The sequence below is a fragment of the Orbicella faveolata genome, unplaced genomic scaffold (assembly GCF_042242905.1).
Source record: "Orbicella faveolata isolate gen_17 unplaced genomic scaffold, um_ofav_v1 contig_25, whole genome shotgun sequence".
Classification (NCBI taxonomy): Eukaryota; Metazoa; Cnidaria; class Anthozoa; order Scleractinia; family Merulinidae; genus Orbicella; species Orbicella faveolata.
This window is the reverse complement of record NW_028301553.1, coordinates 7036316-7056135: the sequence shown is the minus strand read 5'-3', so window position 1 is coordinate 7056135 and position 19820 is coordinate 7036316. Positions and strand designations below refer to the sequence as shown.

At 39.9% G+C, this 19820-nt stretch overlaps 1 protein-coding gene across 3 annotated transcripts; it reads left to right on the top strand.

Annotated features, from left to right (window-relative positions):
• Positions 1–88: 88 nt before the first annotated feature.
• On the top strand, positions 89–19608 carry LOC149108773 (uncharacterized). Of its 3 annotated transcripts, XM_089293271.1 has the most exons (9): positions 89–187; positions 1875–1985; positions 7846–9071; positions 9442–9555; positions 10216–10466; positions 10889–11150; positions 11781–11894; positions 14011–14661; positions 15828–19608. In XM_089293271.1, the coding sequence occupies exons 3-9, from the start codon at positions 7871–7873 to the stop codon at positions 18815–18817; spliced, it is 5583 nt and encodes a 1860-aa protein (XP_089149397.1). In that variant the 5' UTR covers positions 89–187; positions 1875–1985; positions 7846–7870; the 3' UTR covers positions 18818–19608. The 3 variants fall into 3 exon arrangements, with proteins under 3 accessions (XP_089149397.1, XP_089149396.1, XP_089149398.1); XM_089293270.1 differs by lacking the exon at positions 1875–1985; XM_089293272.1 differs by lacking the exons at positions 1875–1985; positions 11781–11894.
• Positions 19609–19820: the final 212 nt, after the last annotated feature.

The following is a 19820-nucleotide window of genomic DNA, read 5'->3' as shown; positions in this document are numbered from 1 at the left end:
AATTTTGCGATGCGGTGACGAATAGCTAGAGAAATGTTGCATGACATCTCTTGTTGCCAAGAGGACCGAAATCTTGAGATGACGTCATACGCCCTTCTAATTTGGAAGACTTTGAACCAACATGACGGTGTGGTGCTTGCAGCTTTCAACTTGCTGTCTTCTCTTCCTTGGTTCTCCGTGAATGCAGGTTTGTTGTAAATCTCAGTATTAAAAGGACTGTAACCTGGATATGTAATATTTATTTATGGCTTTTTAATACATCAGTGACAATACTACACTGTTCGGTTTCCTCGTCTAGCGGATCTCTTAACTTGACGACGTTTGACTGAAAACAACAAAGCTGTGCTGTCTCGTTTGTCTGATCGAGTCTCCCGCTCAATGCGGAAAGCTTGAGTTCTCCGTAGTAGCCAGTATACAGTGTGTCTTACAGCGGTTATGTTTGACTGTCGCTGTAAATCAAACTCTTAAGTACGAGCGAAGGAAGCCAGATTGCTTTAGAGCCATCTAAAGATGGCTCTCAGATGCTGAGTTGAAATACATTCTTTTGAGTGAAGCTCAATTTTAAAACAGTCTCTGATAGTTATGGATATTGCATCTAACATCTTTAATATTCAGTTGTCACGGCAAGGTATGGGAAACTCGCTACAGTTTGTTTATCAGTTCTGTTAGCCGTTTCAGACTGATCAGTGATCATTTATACGTCTGTTACTCATCGAAATCAGGAGAATCTATAATCAGCATGTTTGACCGCAAAAGAAATCCTTTTGGGATTCATTCTTCCGTCGCTGATGTTATTTTATGCCAGTGACATGAATTCATCGTTGTAAGAACTTTTAATTAGGTGTTTTTTGAGCGTGGCGTCGGCGGAATGCGTCTGATCATTTCAAGCAGAAAAAACAGCTTTGTCCAGGGTGGAACGCAGTAATTCTGCTACAATAACAGTTATTCAAACATGTGATTGTTATGTCCTTAAGAATAGATGAAACACAAGAAAAAATCTTTTAAGTTCTCTACAAGTTAATGTGGTGAACTTTTACTTAGAGTCGTAGAAATATGATCGCAATTTTATGTAAATGATACTTTGTATAAACAATCAGACTTTTTTTCTTGAACACATTCCAAATGATAAGATTCATGACTTATAAACTTGAGAAGACGAAGTTATATCAAAGTTCTTAAAAGTTATCCAAAGTGAAACTAAGTACAGACCAATTTCATACTGCTCAATTTAAAGTCCAGAGAAAGCGACCACTAAGGTAAATTATTCCATAGCCTTTGATATAGCGTGACTCCTCTAATCTAATCTGCCAGATGAGACAATAAGCCTTTTATTTCGCTGTCTGGTGTCACGCTATTGCGCAATTGCAGCATGGAGGCGGAAAATGATGAAAGCGATCAGCTGAAAATTTGATATTTTTAAGACCTAAGACGATTTACTCCAAATATATTATTTCTCCTCGGACCATCTCTCATCTGATATCAAACTACAAAACCAAGTGTAAACTAAATAATTTTTTACAATTGGCGGTATTTTGGCGAATGTAATCCGATTTGGCCTGATGCGCCCATTGTTGATATAAATGGGTAAGACATAAATAATTAACAATTAACAATTTATTTTTGTCAGTTACAATTGTTCACTTATTTTCGGAAAACGCGCATTAGACGTTGTTTTTTAATTGGCTCTTTGTGATACCCATCTTAATAAGATGAAAATGTTTTATACATTGAGAGAAGAGAGGATTAAATTTTGGGCTCCTAGCGTTACATAGTGTGTCTTAGTTTGGCGGTGACCGGATAGCCAGAGAAATATTGGGTCATTGTTGCCAAGAAGACAGAAATCTTGAGATGACGTCATCCGCCCATTTTCACAGGCCTGTACACCATCTGACTCCTCTTTCATTTTGAACATGACATGGCAGTGTGTGAAGTGCTTGCAGCCTTTAACTATCCATCTTCTCTTCCTTTGGTCTCCGTGAATGCAGGTTTGTTGTAATTCTCAGTATTAAAAGGACTAAAACCTGGATACGTAATTTAGCTCTGCAAATTTATGGCTTTGTAAAACATCAATGATAATATTAGACTATTCGATTTCCTCGTGTGGCAGTTCTTTTAACTTGACGACATTTCGAAAGAATGAGTGATGCGAATGCAGCCATAACACTACTGGAAAAATGACCTGAAAAAATTTCAGGTTCTGAACGGGATTCGAACCCACGACCTTTGCGTTACTGGTGCAATGCTCTACCAACTGAGCTATCAAAGCCACATGAGAGCGGTCGTGTGTGGGTTCGGCCCTATGTGTTCAGTGGACGTAATACTCGGAATGCTACTGTTGGACATCTATTACCATGGAATTCATATACTTGAGCCGAGTATTACATCCATTGAACAGCTCGGGTCGCGGGTAAATTGGTGCGGGTTAACTAAGGCAGTGTCTTAAGGGCCCATTAACCGATTTATGCGCGCGCTCGCGCGCGTTGCTAAGGAGGTAAAATTTCACTTCCGGTTACTTACGTCCGCCTGGGCGTGGAAAATAAAAACAACTCAATAACTTGCAAATTCGCTTACATTTTAGATGTTTTTCTTTGTGTTTCACACAATGCAAAGTAAACAAAAAAAGTACAAGCAAGACAAAATAAGAAAAAGACAGAAAAACAAGAGCAATAGAAAGAGAAAAACTCCGTGTGGCTTTGTTTGATTTTACCGAAGTGCGCTGGTAGTGTAAATTGAGCACGCGCTGATAGGGTAACTTCCAATATATATCGGGCGCACTTCCGATTTCTTTAAATGATAAAGGAAACGCGGTTTTTCATTAAATCCAGCCTTTTTCGACGGATTTCGATTAAAGCCAACGTTGGAAAGATAGCTATGCATTCCTTTTTCAAAATCATGCTTTTTGCAGAAAATTAGGAATATTTTACTATTTTAAAATTCCCTCAAAATCTGACCTTTCAAAAATGAAACAAAATCTATGCATAGCGTAATGAGGATTTAAATTAAAATATTAGATCAATGAAAAAAATCCCGATAAAGTAATTTGCCTGGGAACCTTTGCGTTTTTTCAGTATTTGTCACTTGACCATGGGCGTGGCCTGATGACGTCATCACTAATGTTACTGATCATGAAAAAGTTAAAACACATGAAATAACTCAGAACTAACTAAAAATGATGAGGTTATATGAGAATAAATTCTCCTTAGCAACGGCTCGAAAAGATCGGTTAATGAGATGTCGTGAGTTAAGTACATTTTCGTAGTAAAATTCGCTTTGTGTGTTTTAGTATTTTATGTCCGAGTAAATGGTAGTCAATGTTAACTTGAACACGGCCTTTCTACGCTTTTATCATATTGAGAAACTAGAAATGAATGTTTTGAGTAAGACATCGCCTTGCTGGTTCAACTCGTATCTGAAAGAAACTGGCCGTATCCGTAAACCGGATTTTCTCGATGATATTTCCCGTGTAATGAAAACTGTAACAAAATTCTGGTACGTGATTGGTTATCAATAGCCCCGTATGAGCACTAATAGGACAGTTTGCGGGTCATGCTTGTAACTCGCCCTCTGGTGTAGAAACGGTTAAAATTAAGCGTTTCCTAGCGTACGTAGACGTGTTTTCTATCCAAAGCCCTTTACGCTCTCTCACAAACCAAAAAACACTGCTACGAAGGTCAAACGTTCCCAGGATGTCCCATCGGCTGAACTATTCATCAGACTAAAATGAGTGACAATAAATCAAAGTATTTATTACTAAACTACCCAATGATGCGCAAAATAATTAGCCCGGCTGAAATCTAGCAATAATTGCCTTGGTTTAGAAGACCTTCCTTTCAGTTATAAAATACAGTCACGCGTCGTGTTTAGCGTAAACGTTGAATGAAAATTAAGGATCCTTCTGAGAAAGCTTCTTTGAAAACAAGCCGACCCAACGAAATGGAAATGTCGTGGATTCGTGGGCTTGCTTGGTGTTTGCCCGATTAACGTTTCAAAAACTGGACAAATAAAGGTAACTTAGTTAATTGCAACCAAGTTTCGAGTTAACAAGTTCGAGTTAAGAGGCTACTCTATTGGTAAGCTATCCTCTTTTAACTTATTTATCGTGGATTCAGTTGGTGGTGGCGGTGGGGGGGGGGGGGGTGTAAATTAGTCTAAGAGGGTATGCTGTTGACACAAGGCACGCTCGGGCAAAAATAAAACATAGTTTCCGTTACAAAAAATTGACTGTACGGGACGCACAACCCTTTAACAGTAACTGTTAACTCTCCCTCATTTTGCAGATTTCTACATGTTCGACATCTTGGCACAGTTCCCTTTTCTTTTCTTTTTTTTTCCCTTAAGTCCAAATCTGTGCATGCTGATTTCTGGCGCGCGTGTTTTCTCAAAAGATCTTCTACTATTGTTTTTCCTGGATCTGGGCGGTGTTGTATTTTTATAAAGGAGCTGCTCCGGGATAACCGTTGGTGTGTTACCCAACACTAACAAAACTTCGCTGTCGGTTAAGGAGAACTGCTGTAGAAGATAACTGTTCTCCGGCACTCTTTAATATCTAGCGTTGTCCACATGATGTGTTTTTGAAAAATGTTCACACTAGCGCGAGGGATTACTTCCAGTTTGAACTTGACCTGCAATCATACCCTCCCTCCCTCATATTCAGACGTGGGGAAGGAGGGCATGATACATTTACTTGTCGGATCATATGTTAAAAAACCAGATTCTGGTTTTTTCTCTGATTGGTCGAGAAACAATACTTATGAAACGCTGCGTTCTTATTGGCTTTCATATTTCAACCTCACTTCCGGTCAAAAAGTTGGCCTGGCTAGAAGAAAACAAACTGACGGAGACAGAGCGAGATTTTAGCGAGGACGAGTTTTCTGATGCGTTAGTTGAAGCCCTGAGAAATTTTCACTATGATTCCCTGAAAGTAGAGCAGATAGAGTGCCTACGGCGAGTAATTTGTTTACGTGAAGATGTTTTGGCAGTTCTGCCTCCGGGTTTCGGTGTAAAATAGGGTTGACTAGCCTACACGATCTCTACGGTTCGTGACATTTGTACATTTGTTGTTCTCTGTTCGGTCACTGGACCTTTTTTTTGTAGCTTCACTCGTGTTTATGACAGGCACTTCGTGTTGTGTTATAAGGAGGAATTTTAAGTAGAGTTGAGCCGTTAGATTGTGCTATGGCAAATTATAGGTCTACATGATTTCCGCTGTTATCTGCATGTTGCTTCGTCGAGTTTGACACCTGTAATTTGCCATGTGTTTATGCATTGTTTTGGCTCGTTTCTATTGCAAGCTATGTTTTTAAGTCTCCAAGTATTCGCTTTCAAGGGGCAAAATTCGAAATTTACCGTAAACATGTTGCTTACTTGCATTCTATATTGCAAGCTGCTGGAGGACTCGAACATGCATTTGCATCTAAGCTTATGTCTAATCCTACGCTCTTGAGCAATTCTGCCAACACGATCCATCAGCGGTGAAACAGCTCTTGCCAGTGGATTCCTTGTTTTTGGTTACCGTAAATAAAGGAATGGCAGCTCCTACTGGTAAATTATTATCACAGAAATAGCAGCACTTGTTTGTTTTTATCGTGAGCGCCATCTCACCTTGTTTCCAAACGCATTCAAGTTATAATTTCACGTGGCGGAGTTTGCAAAGCTGATCTGCAGACTTCTTTCCGCCTCTTGGAAATCCGAGTCTCGCATTCCCACCAACTAAAAAATAAGTTTGACTTCTGGTGAATGCTGATTGGCTCATAAAATGACAGTTTGATCACACCTTTGTTTATTTAAATGAGGGGGCGGTTGGCGGCTGGTTAAATAAATGTATCAGGCGTTTTTTTTTTTCCCTTCTTCCTTTTCCCTTCTTCTTTCCAAAAAAAAAAAAAACAAACGCCTGATCGCAGGTTAGTTTGAACTTTGTAACCGGAACTGTCACTCTTAGAATTAACTACAATAAAAGTCCCTTCGAGAGACGACTGCGAAGAACTTGACTTATCTTTGGTTGTCTCGTTCTCTTGCTTTGCCGTTTGAAGCCTCTGTAAAAATAGTCTGCTTCGTATCGGCCTGTAACGACTACCTCTTGCCTCGTCAGACCTTCTAGACTCGACACTTGCGTTGTGCCGATCGCACGGGTTAGGACTAGCCATCGGGTTGTTTGAGTCACCGGCCCTATCCTCGTCCCTTAGATCTTCTATCCGCGACCTTTCGCCCTTTTTAGTTGACTTCTTTTCGCTTTGTCTTGTCTTTGCCAGGGAGGGACCACTGCCTCCCTTGCCGTTGCCATTTTAAAGTGCCTTATATTCTACTTCCAGCTGCACGTTGTCTCGGACATCAGCATGAGCTGCATAGAGAAGGGACATGTTCATACGGTCTCTTTTCACCCAGTTGGCGTGAATGGTCTCCGCTTGATTCATTTTCGGAGTACTTAGTAACGGTACGATTCGACCCATCTGTGTAAATATTTTCGATCGTTGTCCTCTTCATTGAAATTCTCTAAGTCTTCCTTGGCCTTGTTGACGGTTGCACAGTGCTTTAAAACGTCTTCTGTCTTCTTTTCTTAACCTGGGAGCCTGCCGGTTCCGGCAATCTTAGAAAATAACATTCGCTAGTCTTGACTCTTTCCTATCCAGGGTGTGAGAATCAACTGACCGTCGCAAACCCGCCATATTTGACCATGTCATATCATTAACCCGGCCACGAAGATTAAAGTTAAGAAATACTTCTTACAGTATTTCGACTTTCTTTCCATAGAACTTCGTTAAAAGTTGTTCTAAAAAAGCTCGACTGAGCAACAGTCTTCACTTTCACATTTCATTGTGGCGAGAGGTTTAAGTCTTCTGATTAGAGAATGATAGACGCTAGCAGTCAGTGAAACCAAACCTTTGCAGCTCTTTACCTTCCCGTCGAAAAAACAAAATTCTTGACTCAAGATATGGCGTTCAGTTCTGTCCATGCTAGGTGCGAATTTTGCTTTAAACTTACTGGTCTGAAAAACAAATGACGGCTTATCAGGATTACCACCCCGGTCATTTAATTTATAAACATAACATGGGTCACAAGAGTCGGCCAAAGGAACAGGTGTTTTAACAAATGTTTTTGATGATAGGTCTACCAAAGATCATCCTTTATTGGTCTATCAAAACGTTTGTTTCAGGTTTTTTGCTTATGATTATTTTTTGCGTGACCAGCGCTGTTTACTCGCGATCCGTACCGCTTACCCGCGACCCGCGCTGCCTACCCGCGGCCCGCGTTGATTAGACACTCCCGAGATTTCCTCCCATGCATGCTTGATCCGTCTCATGTCAGAGTTCGTTGTGTTCTCTTTTTTGAAATTGTTTCGCCTGTTTTATGACTTGAACACTGCAGCATAATCTGAATAGCTGTCGATCAATTTTCACTCCTCCTTTAGCAAACAAATGAACGCGATTACATCGATATAGTTGCGTACGTAATCCCAAAAGTGTAAAATATTCCTTACAGTGGCTTCTGACTTATAAGATAACGTGTTCTGTAGGAAACCTTTTTGAATGGTCTTTCAATCTCAAGTGGACCGCTTAAGAGGTCTGCTTAATACAGGTTTGATTGTAATATTAAGATGTCCAAACGCGAATGAGATGGAAATTATTTCTGCATTACTGTGAGTCTAACAGCAATTGTGGAATTGTTATATCGGTCTCAGTTGAGTCTTGAAAAAGCTTGGTTTACTTCATCTCTATATTTAGCTCAGTCAGGAAGCTTGACGCCATATGGCTGAAGTAATCAGATGCAAAGGCTAAAATGGGCAATGTTTTTAACATGTAGACACTTCACGGTATGGCTTTTACAAGTCTGCTTCTTTTTTCCTCGTAGGAGTCTGATCTCCCGGCAGGTGGCAATGACTTCACCTTCACAGAAATCTCGAGAACATGGCCAGCTGTATCCATCTCCTGGCAAATTACATGTAACAATACTAGCATCAGAATGGAGGTCAACTAAAGGCGGACTCTCCACCATAAACAGAGAATTAGCCATAGAGTTGGCTAAATGTCCTGAGGTGGAAATCTCTTTCTTTGTTCCACAATGCAGCGAAGAAGACAAGAGAACGGCCCGTGATCACCACATTGAAATTGTCGAGGCATCAAGACTGACTGGGTACGATGAACTAGAATGGCTTAGCTTTCCGCCAGATCATTTGCAAATTGATGTCATCGTTGGTCATGGCGTGAAGCTTGGTCACCAAGCACAAATAATAAGGAAGTCTCACAAATGTAAGTGGATTCAAGTTGTCCACACAGACCCAGAGGAACTGGGAATGTATAAGTCCTACCAAAATCCGATCTCCACGGGCGAGAAGAAGCACAAAGTAGAAGTGGAGCTTTGCGAAAAGGCTGACTTCGTTGTGGGCGTTGGGCCGAAGTTGTGCGAGGCTTTTCGCAGATATCTTCGCTGGTGTAAGAAAGATGAAACCATTCTTAACATTACCCCTGGTGTCTTTAATGAATTTGTGGATATTAAACATGCTGCTGAAGAGAGAGAACGATGCGGCATTTTAGTGTTTGGCCGCGGAGATGCTGAAGATTTTCAGTTAAAAGGTTTTGATGTTGCTGGCAAAGCCGTCGCTGAGTTGAATGATGCTCATCTTGTTTTCGTTGGTGCACCTGAAGGAAAGCACGAGGACATAGCAAAGCGTCTGCTCGAGTGTGGTCTTCCCGCTCACCGCCTGACAGTGAGAAGCTTCCTGCAAAGCAGAGAGGATTTGAAACGATTGTTCTGCGAAGTAGATCTTGTACTGATGCCTTCCAGAACAGAGGGATTTGGCTTGACTGGCCTAGAGGCATTATCAGCTGGTCTCCCTGTACTTGTTAGCAAGAACTCAGGATTTGGAGAAGCCCTAGATAAAGTACCGTTTGGTTCAGTATGTGTGATTGATTCTGAGAATCCTGTGGTATGGGCTGAAGCCATCAAGAAAGTTTGGAATAAAGATAGAGAGACAAGACTTCAGGAGGCTGAACTGTTACGTTCTTCATATAAGAAGAATTACAACTGGGCCAAACAAAGTCGAGGTCTTGTTAACCAAATGTTAACCCTCGTTGATGGTATGTACTTGTAGGGCATTTTTGTAGGATATCTACAAATTTATAACTAGTGATAGTGACTGTGACGTGAAAAAAAAAAAGACGTTTTTAATCAAATTTTGTAGCACCACACATTAAGAATGATAAACTGGACACTGGACCCGGCTGTCTAAAGTATGACCAAACTAATTCGGTGAAAGTGTGATTTTTGGTTTCAGGTCTGTAATGTTTCAGTGAAGCCGTTATGTTGATATTTTTGGACTTCACCCAGAAACAGTTCTTGGAGAAGCACGTTTAATTGTATTAGTGTTAATCGGCATACCAGGCTAAACTGCTGATTTTCAAGAATGGCTACTCTTTTGTTTAATTTAAAATATCTCTCTGTTTGCAGGTCAAACCAATTTTGTTAAAGATTCAGCTCAAAGCCGAAAACGCAAATTTCCTGCAGTTTTGTCGTCTTCTAGTGCCCAGGATACTAAGAGAATGCTTGTCGAGGACCATGCAGGTAAATAGCAGCTCCGAACTGTAACATTATTATAAATAAGTCATGTTATGTCCAGGTTTGCAGGAAGTTGTAAGACTACGAAAATTTTAATACACTCGAACCTCTTCTTACGGACACCTTTACATTACGGACAATTAATATTTGATCCCAAAATTCCAGAATTCATACATTCTTAGACAGTTCATTTACCTCTATAATACGGCCTCTTCCATACTCTTCATTTGTACTAATATGGAAAATTGTGAAGACGATGCACTTCACCTAGTGTCTTGGTGCTTAGTGGCACACGAGACCTCAAGAAGAGTAAGGATCAAATAATGGGTCCAATAGGTTAGAGCGGTTTTTAAATGAGAGTCGTAAAACGAAAACACGAAACCAATGTACTTACCAATTAGACTACTCAGCCAATCTGAAAACCTAGGAAATCCCAAACCAAAACCCAAGTCAGTAATTGCCTGATTACTTTCGACACTGAAATCCTAAATCCTAATTTGTTGTTATTTCGTACAATTTCCTATTCTTTCTGAGTTTAGTACAATATTTAGTCGTGACTTGCAGTAGTAAATTATATATATAAACCAGACAAAAGCGTGATCTTTTACTCAGCTAACCAATTAGATAGAAGATTATTATAACGGCAAGAATTTTGACTGCTTCCAGCTATGAAAAGTATTCGTAATCTGCAGCAAATGGAGAGTGATCCAAACGAGTTCAACAAGAAATCTGACGCAACAGAAAATCTGCAAAAGATTGCTTCAGATAAGGGATTCAGCATTTGTGACAACCCAGGATCGGGAAACTGTATGTTCTACGCACTGTCAGAGCAACTGCAAAGCGTGAAAGGAATCCAAATTTCGGTGACTGAACTTCGGAAAAAGTTAGTCGGATGCCTCAGGAACTCCCCCAAATTGGTAAGTAAGCGGTCCAGAGGTGTCTTCTGATGTGAATGAAAGTGTGCTAAAACAGGGCTCTGAAATCTCTTCGAGTAACTGATGATGGAATTTAAATATTATAGTCCTTTCTCGAGTACGTAATCATAGTTATTGCCGGGCAAAATAACCAGCAAAAGCTTTGGTCTCAGTAGGAACTTTGTGTCCCTGACCCAATCGAGAGATGTTACCTTATTAGATAAACTATGTGTCAACATAATTCCATAAATCTAGTAACAACCGCGTTAGGTTTTGAATACCCATCGATTGTAAAAACGTGAATTATTGTTAAGAATATTGAAAACCAAACGCCGTTTATTTTGGTATAGGCCAGGACGACTGTCATATCGTTTCAGCTACTTTTAGTACATTCAACTAACTTTAAACTTTTTTCGCTCTCAAAGACGGATGGAACAGATTTGTTCAACTTTGTCCATGGATACCCATCTTGGGCTGATTACTTGAGAAGCATGGAAAAGGATGGCACATGGGGCGATCACTTGGTTCTCCGTGCCGCAGCAAACTGCTACAAAACTCCTATTCGTGTAATCAGCAGTCTTGACTGTGATTTAATCATCAATCCAAATCATGTTGTTGGCAACACCAGCCTGCTTGTTTTGGGACACATCCACGAGAAACACTACGTTAGTCTGCAACCCAGACAAGGTAAGTAGCAAGGATTTGATAAGCCAGTAAAACCAACATAAAAAATTTGTTCTCTCGATTTTAACGTAATTAACAAGTGGCTCTCAAGTAGTTTGCTGTTTTAGCTCAATAGCAGGAATTTCCCCAATTTTGTTGAACCCGAAATTCAGATCACACCTGTGGTGCGATGTGATAGTGTAGCTATAAGGAAACATGATTTTCACTTTCCTTTGACATGGTATTATAACAGGGTTTCAAGAAGATAACTTTAGATGCAGATGATAAAAAAAAAAAACCTTTTTAAAATAGTCGGTTTAGGCTTTAGTTTTAATAAATTTCTTTCAAGTCGCCACAAATAAGACATCTTTGATATCAGCAGTACAAGTATTTCGTCTGGTATGAACGTTGGGTGACTGACCGATGTAAGAGTGATTTGATTTCAGTTGTGTAATGTTTCAGTAAAGCCGTTATGTTTACATTTTTTGACTTCACCTCCAAAAAAAACTGTAGTGAGGAGCACTTTTGCATGTTCATTTAACTTTTAATATTGTATTAGTGTTAATCGGCATACCAGGAAGAACTGATGGTTTTTAAACATGCAAACTTTCTGGCTAATCTTTTGTTTAATTCAAAATACCTTTCTATGTGCAGGTCAAACCAATTTTGTTAAATGTTCAACTCAAAGACGAAAAGACAAATCTCCTGCAGTTTTATCTGCTTCTAGTACCCAGGGTACCAAGAGGATGTTTGGCGAGGACCATGCAGGTAAATAGCAGACCTGAATCGGCAGCAACAGATTTATAAATTTATTAAATCCATTTTGAAATCACTGGTTATCCTTGCAATCTGATTGGCTCTCAATGGTGCGATTTATTCACGAATCGCACTATTTATTGCTCTAAATCGCATCTTTTTCTCATCCGATGAGAATGGGCCAGTAAAACATAACAACCCATTAGATTTCAAGATGAGTTTAAAGTAATCAATAAAATTTCAGGAAAATGAAAGGCAAAAAGCCACTGTGTGGAGAATATTGCAAATACTATTGCCAAAACTTTGTTGTTATTGTAGCTTTTTCTCCAAAAAAATTGACAAATTTAATTAATTAGTTTCTGAATGACGATTATGAGCTCCTTTAGGCTGAAGACCTACTTTAATGGAAGTTCCCAACTTTCAGTGTCCGTTTTGACGAATATTTTGGCGATTTTTCTTCAACATCTGCTCAAGATCCGTATGATACTGAGTCCAGTACAACATAAACAAACGAAAACCACACAACAACAAATTCAGAGTCATCTCAAGAAGGTAGATGTTTCCGGTAGTTTCAAACGATGCAACAAAACAGCTCACAACTCTGTTGCTGTGAATAATCATAGTCAACATACGCCACACTGCACAAAATACTGAATGAACGAACGTCTTACGAAGCCGGTGCCAGTCCCGCCATCTTGGAAATATCTTAAAACAAATGGCGCTGCCAGAACTTGACAAGGTCCTGAGTATTGAGTCCTACGCCGAGGTTACAAAAAGAAACGGAGATGATAACAAGCTGGACCCCTTAAAATCATACCATTGAACGGCATTTAAAAGGAAAAAAACGTACTATCCACTTGGCATCGTACACTCGAGGGAGTTTCACAACTCAAAAGAAATCGATCGCAGAATTACACAGGATATGCACCTTCAAATTTCTTCTCCAAAGACAATGAAAAGTCGCAGCCTCAACCACGGAAGAAAGGTAGGCCTTCCATAATTGATTCAGGCGACGAGAATTGCACTTTTCTACCTGTTGTAGACTATTTTCGACTTCAGATCAGAATTGCTTGTTTCTTTGTCATGCGCGAATGAGGTTTTCGTCACATGACATCGTTTTGCATACTAAATTAGACGTAAAGGCGTTTCCGGTTCCGCTTTTTTTAACAAACCGGCTACTGGAACAATACACCAAAAATCTAAAATTTAAGGCGATAAAATTGTGCGATTTCAAAATGGATCTAATAAAGTGGCAATTGAACTTCGTGTCGTGCAATTTTGGTCTGAAATCATACTTGTGATTTCAAATCGAACTCGCGCTGCGCGCTCGTTCGATTTTGAAATCACGCGTATGATTTCAGACCAAATTGCACTCCACTCAGTCCAATTACCATTATAAATCTTGTTATGTAACTTTGCAGGAAGTTGCAAGTATACGGAAATTTTAATACACGTACTGTCTCCAACGTGTTCTTACGGGAACATCTATATCACGGAGAGTTAATTTGAACTCAAAAATCCAGAATTCATACATTCGTAGACAGTTCATATACATCTATAATACGGACGCTTCCATAATACGGAGGCTTATTAATACCAATAACGAAAATTTTAAAGACGATGAACTTCACCAAGGTTCTTGGTGCTTAGTGGTACACGAGACCGCAAGAAGAGTTAGGATCAAACAATGAGTCCAACAAGTTAGAGCGGTTTTCAATTGAGTGTCGGAAAACGAAAACCAAATTTATGTACTTACCGATTAGACTACTCAGCAAATCTCAAAACAAGTAGAGCAAATGAGCAAGTTAAACGAACATATAGAATATAGAGTATAGAATATAGAGAGTAATTCGCATAAATAAAATACGCAGGTGAAAAGAATGTTCGGAAGAATGCCAAAAGCGCTCAAATTATTGTTTGTTTAAAAGAATGTTATATTGTCTCAGGAGTGGGCATGAATTATTGTCAGCCTCAACAGTTTTGGCCGTGTGCCATTATTCTAGTGTCTTTTCCCGAAATTCAGAATTGCCTGGCGTTTAGGACCATGACAACAAAGCATTAAATAACATCCTCGGGCGGTAGATTGTAAGAGGTGACTCATCAAGTGCTTTTATGTGAACTGTTGTAGGCACTACTCCCAAATTAACCTCCACGAAAGAAGAATCCAATTATGCTCAGTTGTGTCAGATTCTGGTCACTGTGGGTTCAGGAGTCCTGAGGGAAACATTTGACAGAATCATTCTACCACAAAATCTTCGGAAACATTTGAAAGACTATCAAAATCATGACACACTGCGGTCACTTCGAAAGCAAAGAGTCCTCTCTTCAAAGCAATGGGGTCAACTGTATCCTGATCGCGCTTCCTCGGTGGCATCCAAAGACTTTGACCCTACACTTCTTATGGTTCTGTTAAGGACAGTTTGTAAGTTGACTCCACCAACAGCTGGCTGGGACGCACCTCCTCATGCAGCAGACACCAGTCGCGAGGCTGACATAGCCCGTGTGAGGTATTTCATGAATATTGTGCTTGACCATGCAGACAAAGCCCGTGTTAGTGATGCAGTATTTGTTAACTACTGCGAGAACATCCGGGAAACGCTGGTGAGATTAGGAGGAGCTGGTTATGGTGATGCCATGGACAAAATCATGCATCCGAAAACGGACCCTATCACCGAGGAACATTACAAGGAGCTCCTAATGCAGTGGAAAAAGAACGAGGACTGCATCAAGGACAAAATGAATGAGCTGGATAGTGCGACGGAATCTTCTGGAGATGTGGGTGAGTTCTGATTTGACAATAGTTACAAATGGAATAGTCATGTCAGAACCGACTCTTGTCAGTATTCCGTTCTGCTGATACAGTGCGACTTCTTATTCCATAAATGCCTTTTTTATTGAATATTTGAAAGTGCAACAAAGAAAACGAAGAAATACAGGTAGTCAACCTTGGAATTTATGCCCTGAAAATGGGGGAAAAACAGGGCCTTTCTCGTCATGGACGCCATTCCGTGAAATAATCACTTTCCCAGCTTAAGGACGGAAACTTTTCCAACGAGCAGAAAAAAGGGTACATTTCAACAAAACTGCTAAAAAGAGTAAGCCAAAAAGAACATGCAGAACTCAAAGAAAATTTTAACAAATTTCCCTATGTGTGCACGTTCCAACAAAACATTGAAATAATTGCCTCGTTCAAGAGAGATTTTTGCGTGCTCACCCTCTGCGTGCTCAGCTTCGATTACTCGCGATAACAGCGCCCAATTCCATCCCCCTGGGGAGGACAGTTACATATAGCTATGTGCAGCGTCCAATTTCCGTTTTGAGGTAAAATAAATCACCGAAGTCAAAGGCTTAAAATGTTTCGCCTTAGTTTAACTTGCATTTTTCCAAGACTAAACACAATTTGATCAGCACCAAGTTATTTGCAACTGTTTTGAAAGAGGAGAATAGTATTGTCTTTTGACCTATTATTAATAGCGGCATATTCGACTTTTTTACTCTGGCTCCCTCTACTTTGAAAATTTCAAATGTATACCTTTTAAATTTTGTTTCTGTGATTCTTCTGGAGAAGGACGTTTTGTCAACATTTTATTCATAACATTTATTTAGTATATTGCAACAGGTAAGTTTGTTACGCCTATGTCATACTGTAGCTTTTCAGTGGTGCTGAAAGTGAAAGCGGTCTTTGCTGTTAGAACGCAGTGCCTGAATATTCCGATACGACAATGATCCTATAGAATTGGAAAACCTTTATTTATCAAGTGCCAAAAAAAGAGATCAAGCAAGTCGACATCATAGACATTCCTGATATCTTATGCATGGTAAACATAATTGCAAATTATAATTTTTGCCTCTCATGTGAAACCGAAGTAATATATATTTCTTAGCTTGGTTAACATAAAAAGCGTATTTTCTTATCTGATTTATTTTCGTTTTCTCTTTTTATAGACATGCCTTATCCAGCAAATGAGATAGAAAGAATCCGCCAGCTCTACAAAACTCGTGAAGGAAGTGTCCTGCCATTACCCTGGTGTGAAGATTTCAGCTTTCATCTGGATGAGATTTTCACCAGGCTCAGGTTTTTGAACAAAGAAAAAGCAAGAGGAACACTGGCTGAAGAAATCACCAACATGACAGCTATCTTCAAAGCCCATGAAGGATCTCAGAAGCCACGGACTGTTTTGATTGAAGGAGATCCTGGCATGGGAAAGACAACTTACTGTCAAAAGCTGGCGTATGACTGGGCAAATGGACAGGAAGAATGGGACGAGTCTTTTCCAGAAATCGAATTGCTTCTACTGCTTAGATGCCATGATATCGAAACTAACATCTGGGAGGCTATCGAAGAACAAATTCTCCCCGAAGATATTAACAAAGAATCCAAAGAAAACATTTTCAAATTCATCCGTGAAAATCAGTCCAAAGTTTTGTTAGTACTTGATGGTTTAGATGAAGTGGATGATCCTAGTAAACTGGCCATGTACTTAAAACTTGTTGAAGGTAGAGAGTTCTCTAAGTGTCACATCGTTTTTACATCTAGACATGAAGTTGGAATGAAATTTAGGCGGTTCTGTGATACCCTGTGGGAAATTGTGGGATTCACTACGGAAGATGCAGAAAGCTTCATCTTCAAGTATTTTAAAAACAACAGACCTTTGGCTTACAAACTCCTACGACTACTTTGGTCAGGATCTGAAGACTTACGTGAAATGATGGCAAATCCTTTAAACACCACTTTACTTTGTCTTCTTTGCGAGGATTTCCAGGGTTCTTTTCCGACGAGCAGGACTCAATTGTACATTGAAATTGTACTCTGTGTTTTGAGAAGATATGAAGAGAAGAACCAATTGCCGAGTACCAACGACGACCTGATTAAAGTTTACGAGAAAGAGCTGATACTTCTGGGGCATATGGCGTTCAAATCTCTGTGTGAAGGACAGCTATATATTGAAGAAAGCAGACTTGATTGCAGTTCGACTGTTTTAAGTCTTTTAGCTAAGTTCGGATTTTTATCAGTCCAAGTCAGTCTAGGTAGTCGAAGAAGACGTTGTGTGCGTTACGGATTTATGCACAAGAGTTTTCAAGAATTCTTTAGTGGTTTCTATCTCGCCTCGAAGATTCTCAGCGGAGAAGTTGACTGTGACACAGTAGTAACTGATGAGAGATATTTAGATGAACTGAACCAAGCGTTTTTGTTCATGAGTGGAATTGTTGTCTCACGATGCGAAGAAACCGCAGTGGGTCTTGTAAAAAGCATCGCCGCACACATAAACGGCGAAAGTCAAATAAGTAGGAATCTGCAATTCGCGTTTGACTGTGTAGAGGAGTGCGCAACCCATAAGAAAAACCTTCAATCACAATTGTTGCATACTTTTGGTGCCCACCTCCACATTACGGCTTTAGGGTTAAATGATGAAACAGTACCTGATGCACCGTTGTACTTTGAGTATTTCTGTGAGGCTCTTACTGTTAATACCTCTTTGACTCATTTGGCTATAGGGATTTCGGAGGATTCTGATGCTGGTTTACTTTCTGATGCTATTAAAGTCAATACCGTATTGACTAATTTGGATTTGAGTGAGAACTTTATTGGTGATTCTGGTGCTGCTTCCCTCTCTGATGCTATTAAAGTCAATACCGTATTGACTAATTTGGATTTGAGTGAGAACGATATTGGTGATTCTGGTGCTGCTTCCCTCTCTGATGCTATTAAAGTCAATACCGTATTGGCTAATCTGGATTTGAGTGAGAACGATATTGGTGCCTCTGGTGCTGCTTCCCTCTCTGATGCTATTAAAGTCAATACCGTATTGACTAATTTGGATTTGAGTGATAACTATATTAGTGCTTCTGGTGCTGCTTCCCTCTCTGATGCTATTAAAGTCAATACCGTATTGACTAATTTGAATTTGAGAGTGAACAATATTGGTGCTTCTGGTGCTGCTTCCCTCTCTGATGCTATTAAAGTCAATACCGTATTGACTAATTTGGATTTGAGTGAGAACAATATTGGTTCTTCTGGTGCTGCTTCCCTCTCTGATGCTATTAAAGTCAATACCGTATTGACGAATTTGGATTTGAGTGGGAACAATATTGGGGCTTCTGGTGCTGCTTCCCTCTCTGATGCTATTAAAGTCAATACCGTATTGACTAATTTGGATTTGAGTGTGAACAATATTGGTGCTTCTGGTGCTGCTTCCCTCTCTGATGCTATTAAAGTCAATGCCGTATTGACTAATTTGGATTTGAGGTGGAACGATATTGGTGCTTCTGGTGCTGCTTCCCTCTCTGATGCTATTAAAGTCAATACCGTATTGACTAATTTGGATTTGAGTGGGAACGATATTGGTGCTTCTGGCGCTGCTTCCCTCTCTGATGCTATTAAAGTCAATGCCGTATTGACGAATTTGGATTTGAGGTGGAACAATATTGGTGCTTCTGGTGCTGCTTCCCTCTCTGATGCTATTAAAGTCAATACCGTATTGACTAATGTGAATTTGAGAGGAAACAATATTGGTGCTTCTGGTGCTGCTTCCCTCTCTGATACTATTAAAGTCAATACCGTATTGACTAATTTGAATTTGAGAGTGAACAATATTGGTGCTTCTGGTGCTGCTTCCCTCTCTGATGCTATTAAAGTCAATACCGTATTGACTAATTTGGATTTGAGAGGGAACAATATTGGTTCTTCTGGTGCTGCTTCCCTCTCTGATGCTATTAAAGTCAACACCGTATTGACTAATTTGGATTTGAGGTGGAACAATATTGGTGCTTCTGGTGCTGCTTCCCTCTCTGACGCTATTAAAGTCAATACAGTATTGACTAATTTGGATTTGAGTGGGAACGAGATTGGTGCTTCTGGTGTAGCTTCCCTCTCTGATGCTATTAAAGTCAATACCACTTTGACTAATTTGAATTTTTTGGCGGATCCAACTTGATGATTCTGAACTTGCCTCTTTCTCATACACAAACGGTCAATAATGGTTCAGTTTAATGGCTTTAGGTTTTAATGTACTGATTAGGCCTTGCAGCTAACCTAACCCAGTATCTTGCTGACTATGTCTATCGCGCAAGTGTGTAAAAACTCCAGTTTATATTTTACAGAACTGCTTTATGTGAAATTGCTGTAAATTGGTGTAAAGGTTGTTATCGCTAGCAAAATGACAGTTGTAAATATACATTATGGCTTCCAGAAGATAGTTTGCGTGAGTGTCTTTAAATCTTGATGTTGAAAACCATTTAAATGCTTAAGTTTTTTTAAAGATTGTCACGTGTGTCATAATCTGATCAGCGCTAACATTTCGCCGAAACCTTATGTAGTCTTATACTGACGAAAAACTGACGCTCTATTTTACCGGTACTGTGGTAGCTGCCTCGTTCCCAGTCGTTTCCATACAACTTCATGCAGAGCGCGGAACGGGGCGAGGCGGGAGTGCAGGGTGAGATCACCCCTTCCTCACCTTGCGTCCTGCCGCGTGTTGAATGAAGACGACTGGGGACGAGTCAGCTGTGGTAGAGATTTTTACGTAGTAATGCCCATAGAACCGTTTGTTTTATGTCAAAGAAGTGCTTACAATTTACACCCATTTCGATTTAGTTCAATTATATTTGAGACAGAAACCGTAATGACGTATGCCAATGAAAAATTTAGAATCCTTTAATTAATACTCTGATACCAGAATCATGGGTAATAAAGAGCCTTTACTCTCCATGCTGGAGTTACGTGAAACGTGTCTAGATGTTAAATACAAGAATTTTCTAAATGATATGTGCAACCCTTCATTTCCCCGCTGTTTAAAACACATCGATTTTGACTCTCAGGGAGAATAACAACAAAACAAAATCAGAAGGCCCCTTTGGGCTATCTCGCCTAACGTTTCTTCCCGTCATGTATTATACTCCTTCAGATTACTGGTCCCTCTCAGCCAATCATTAGCCCAC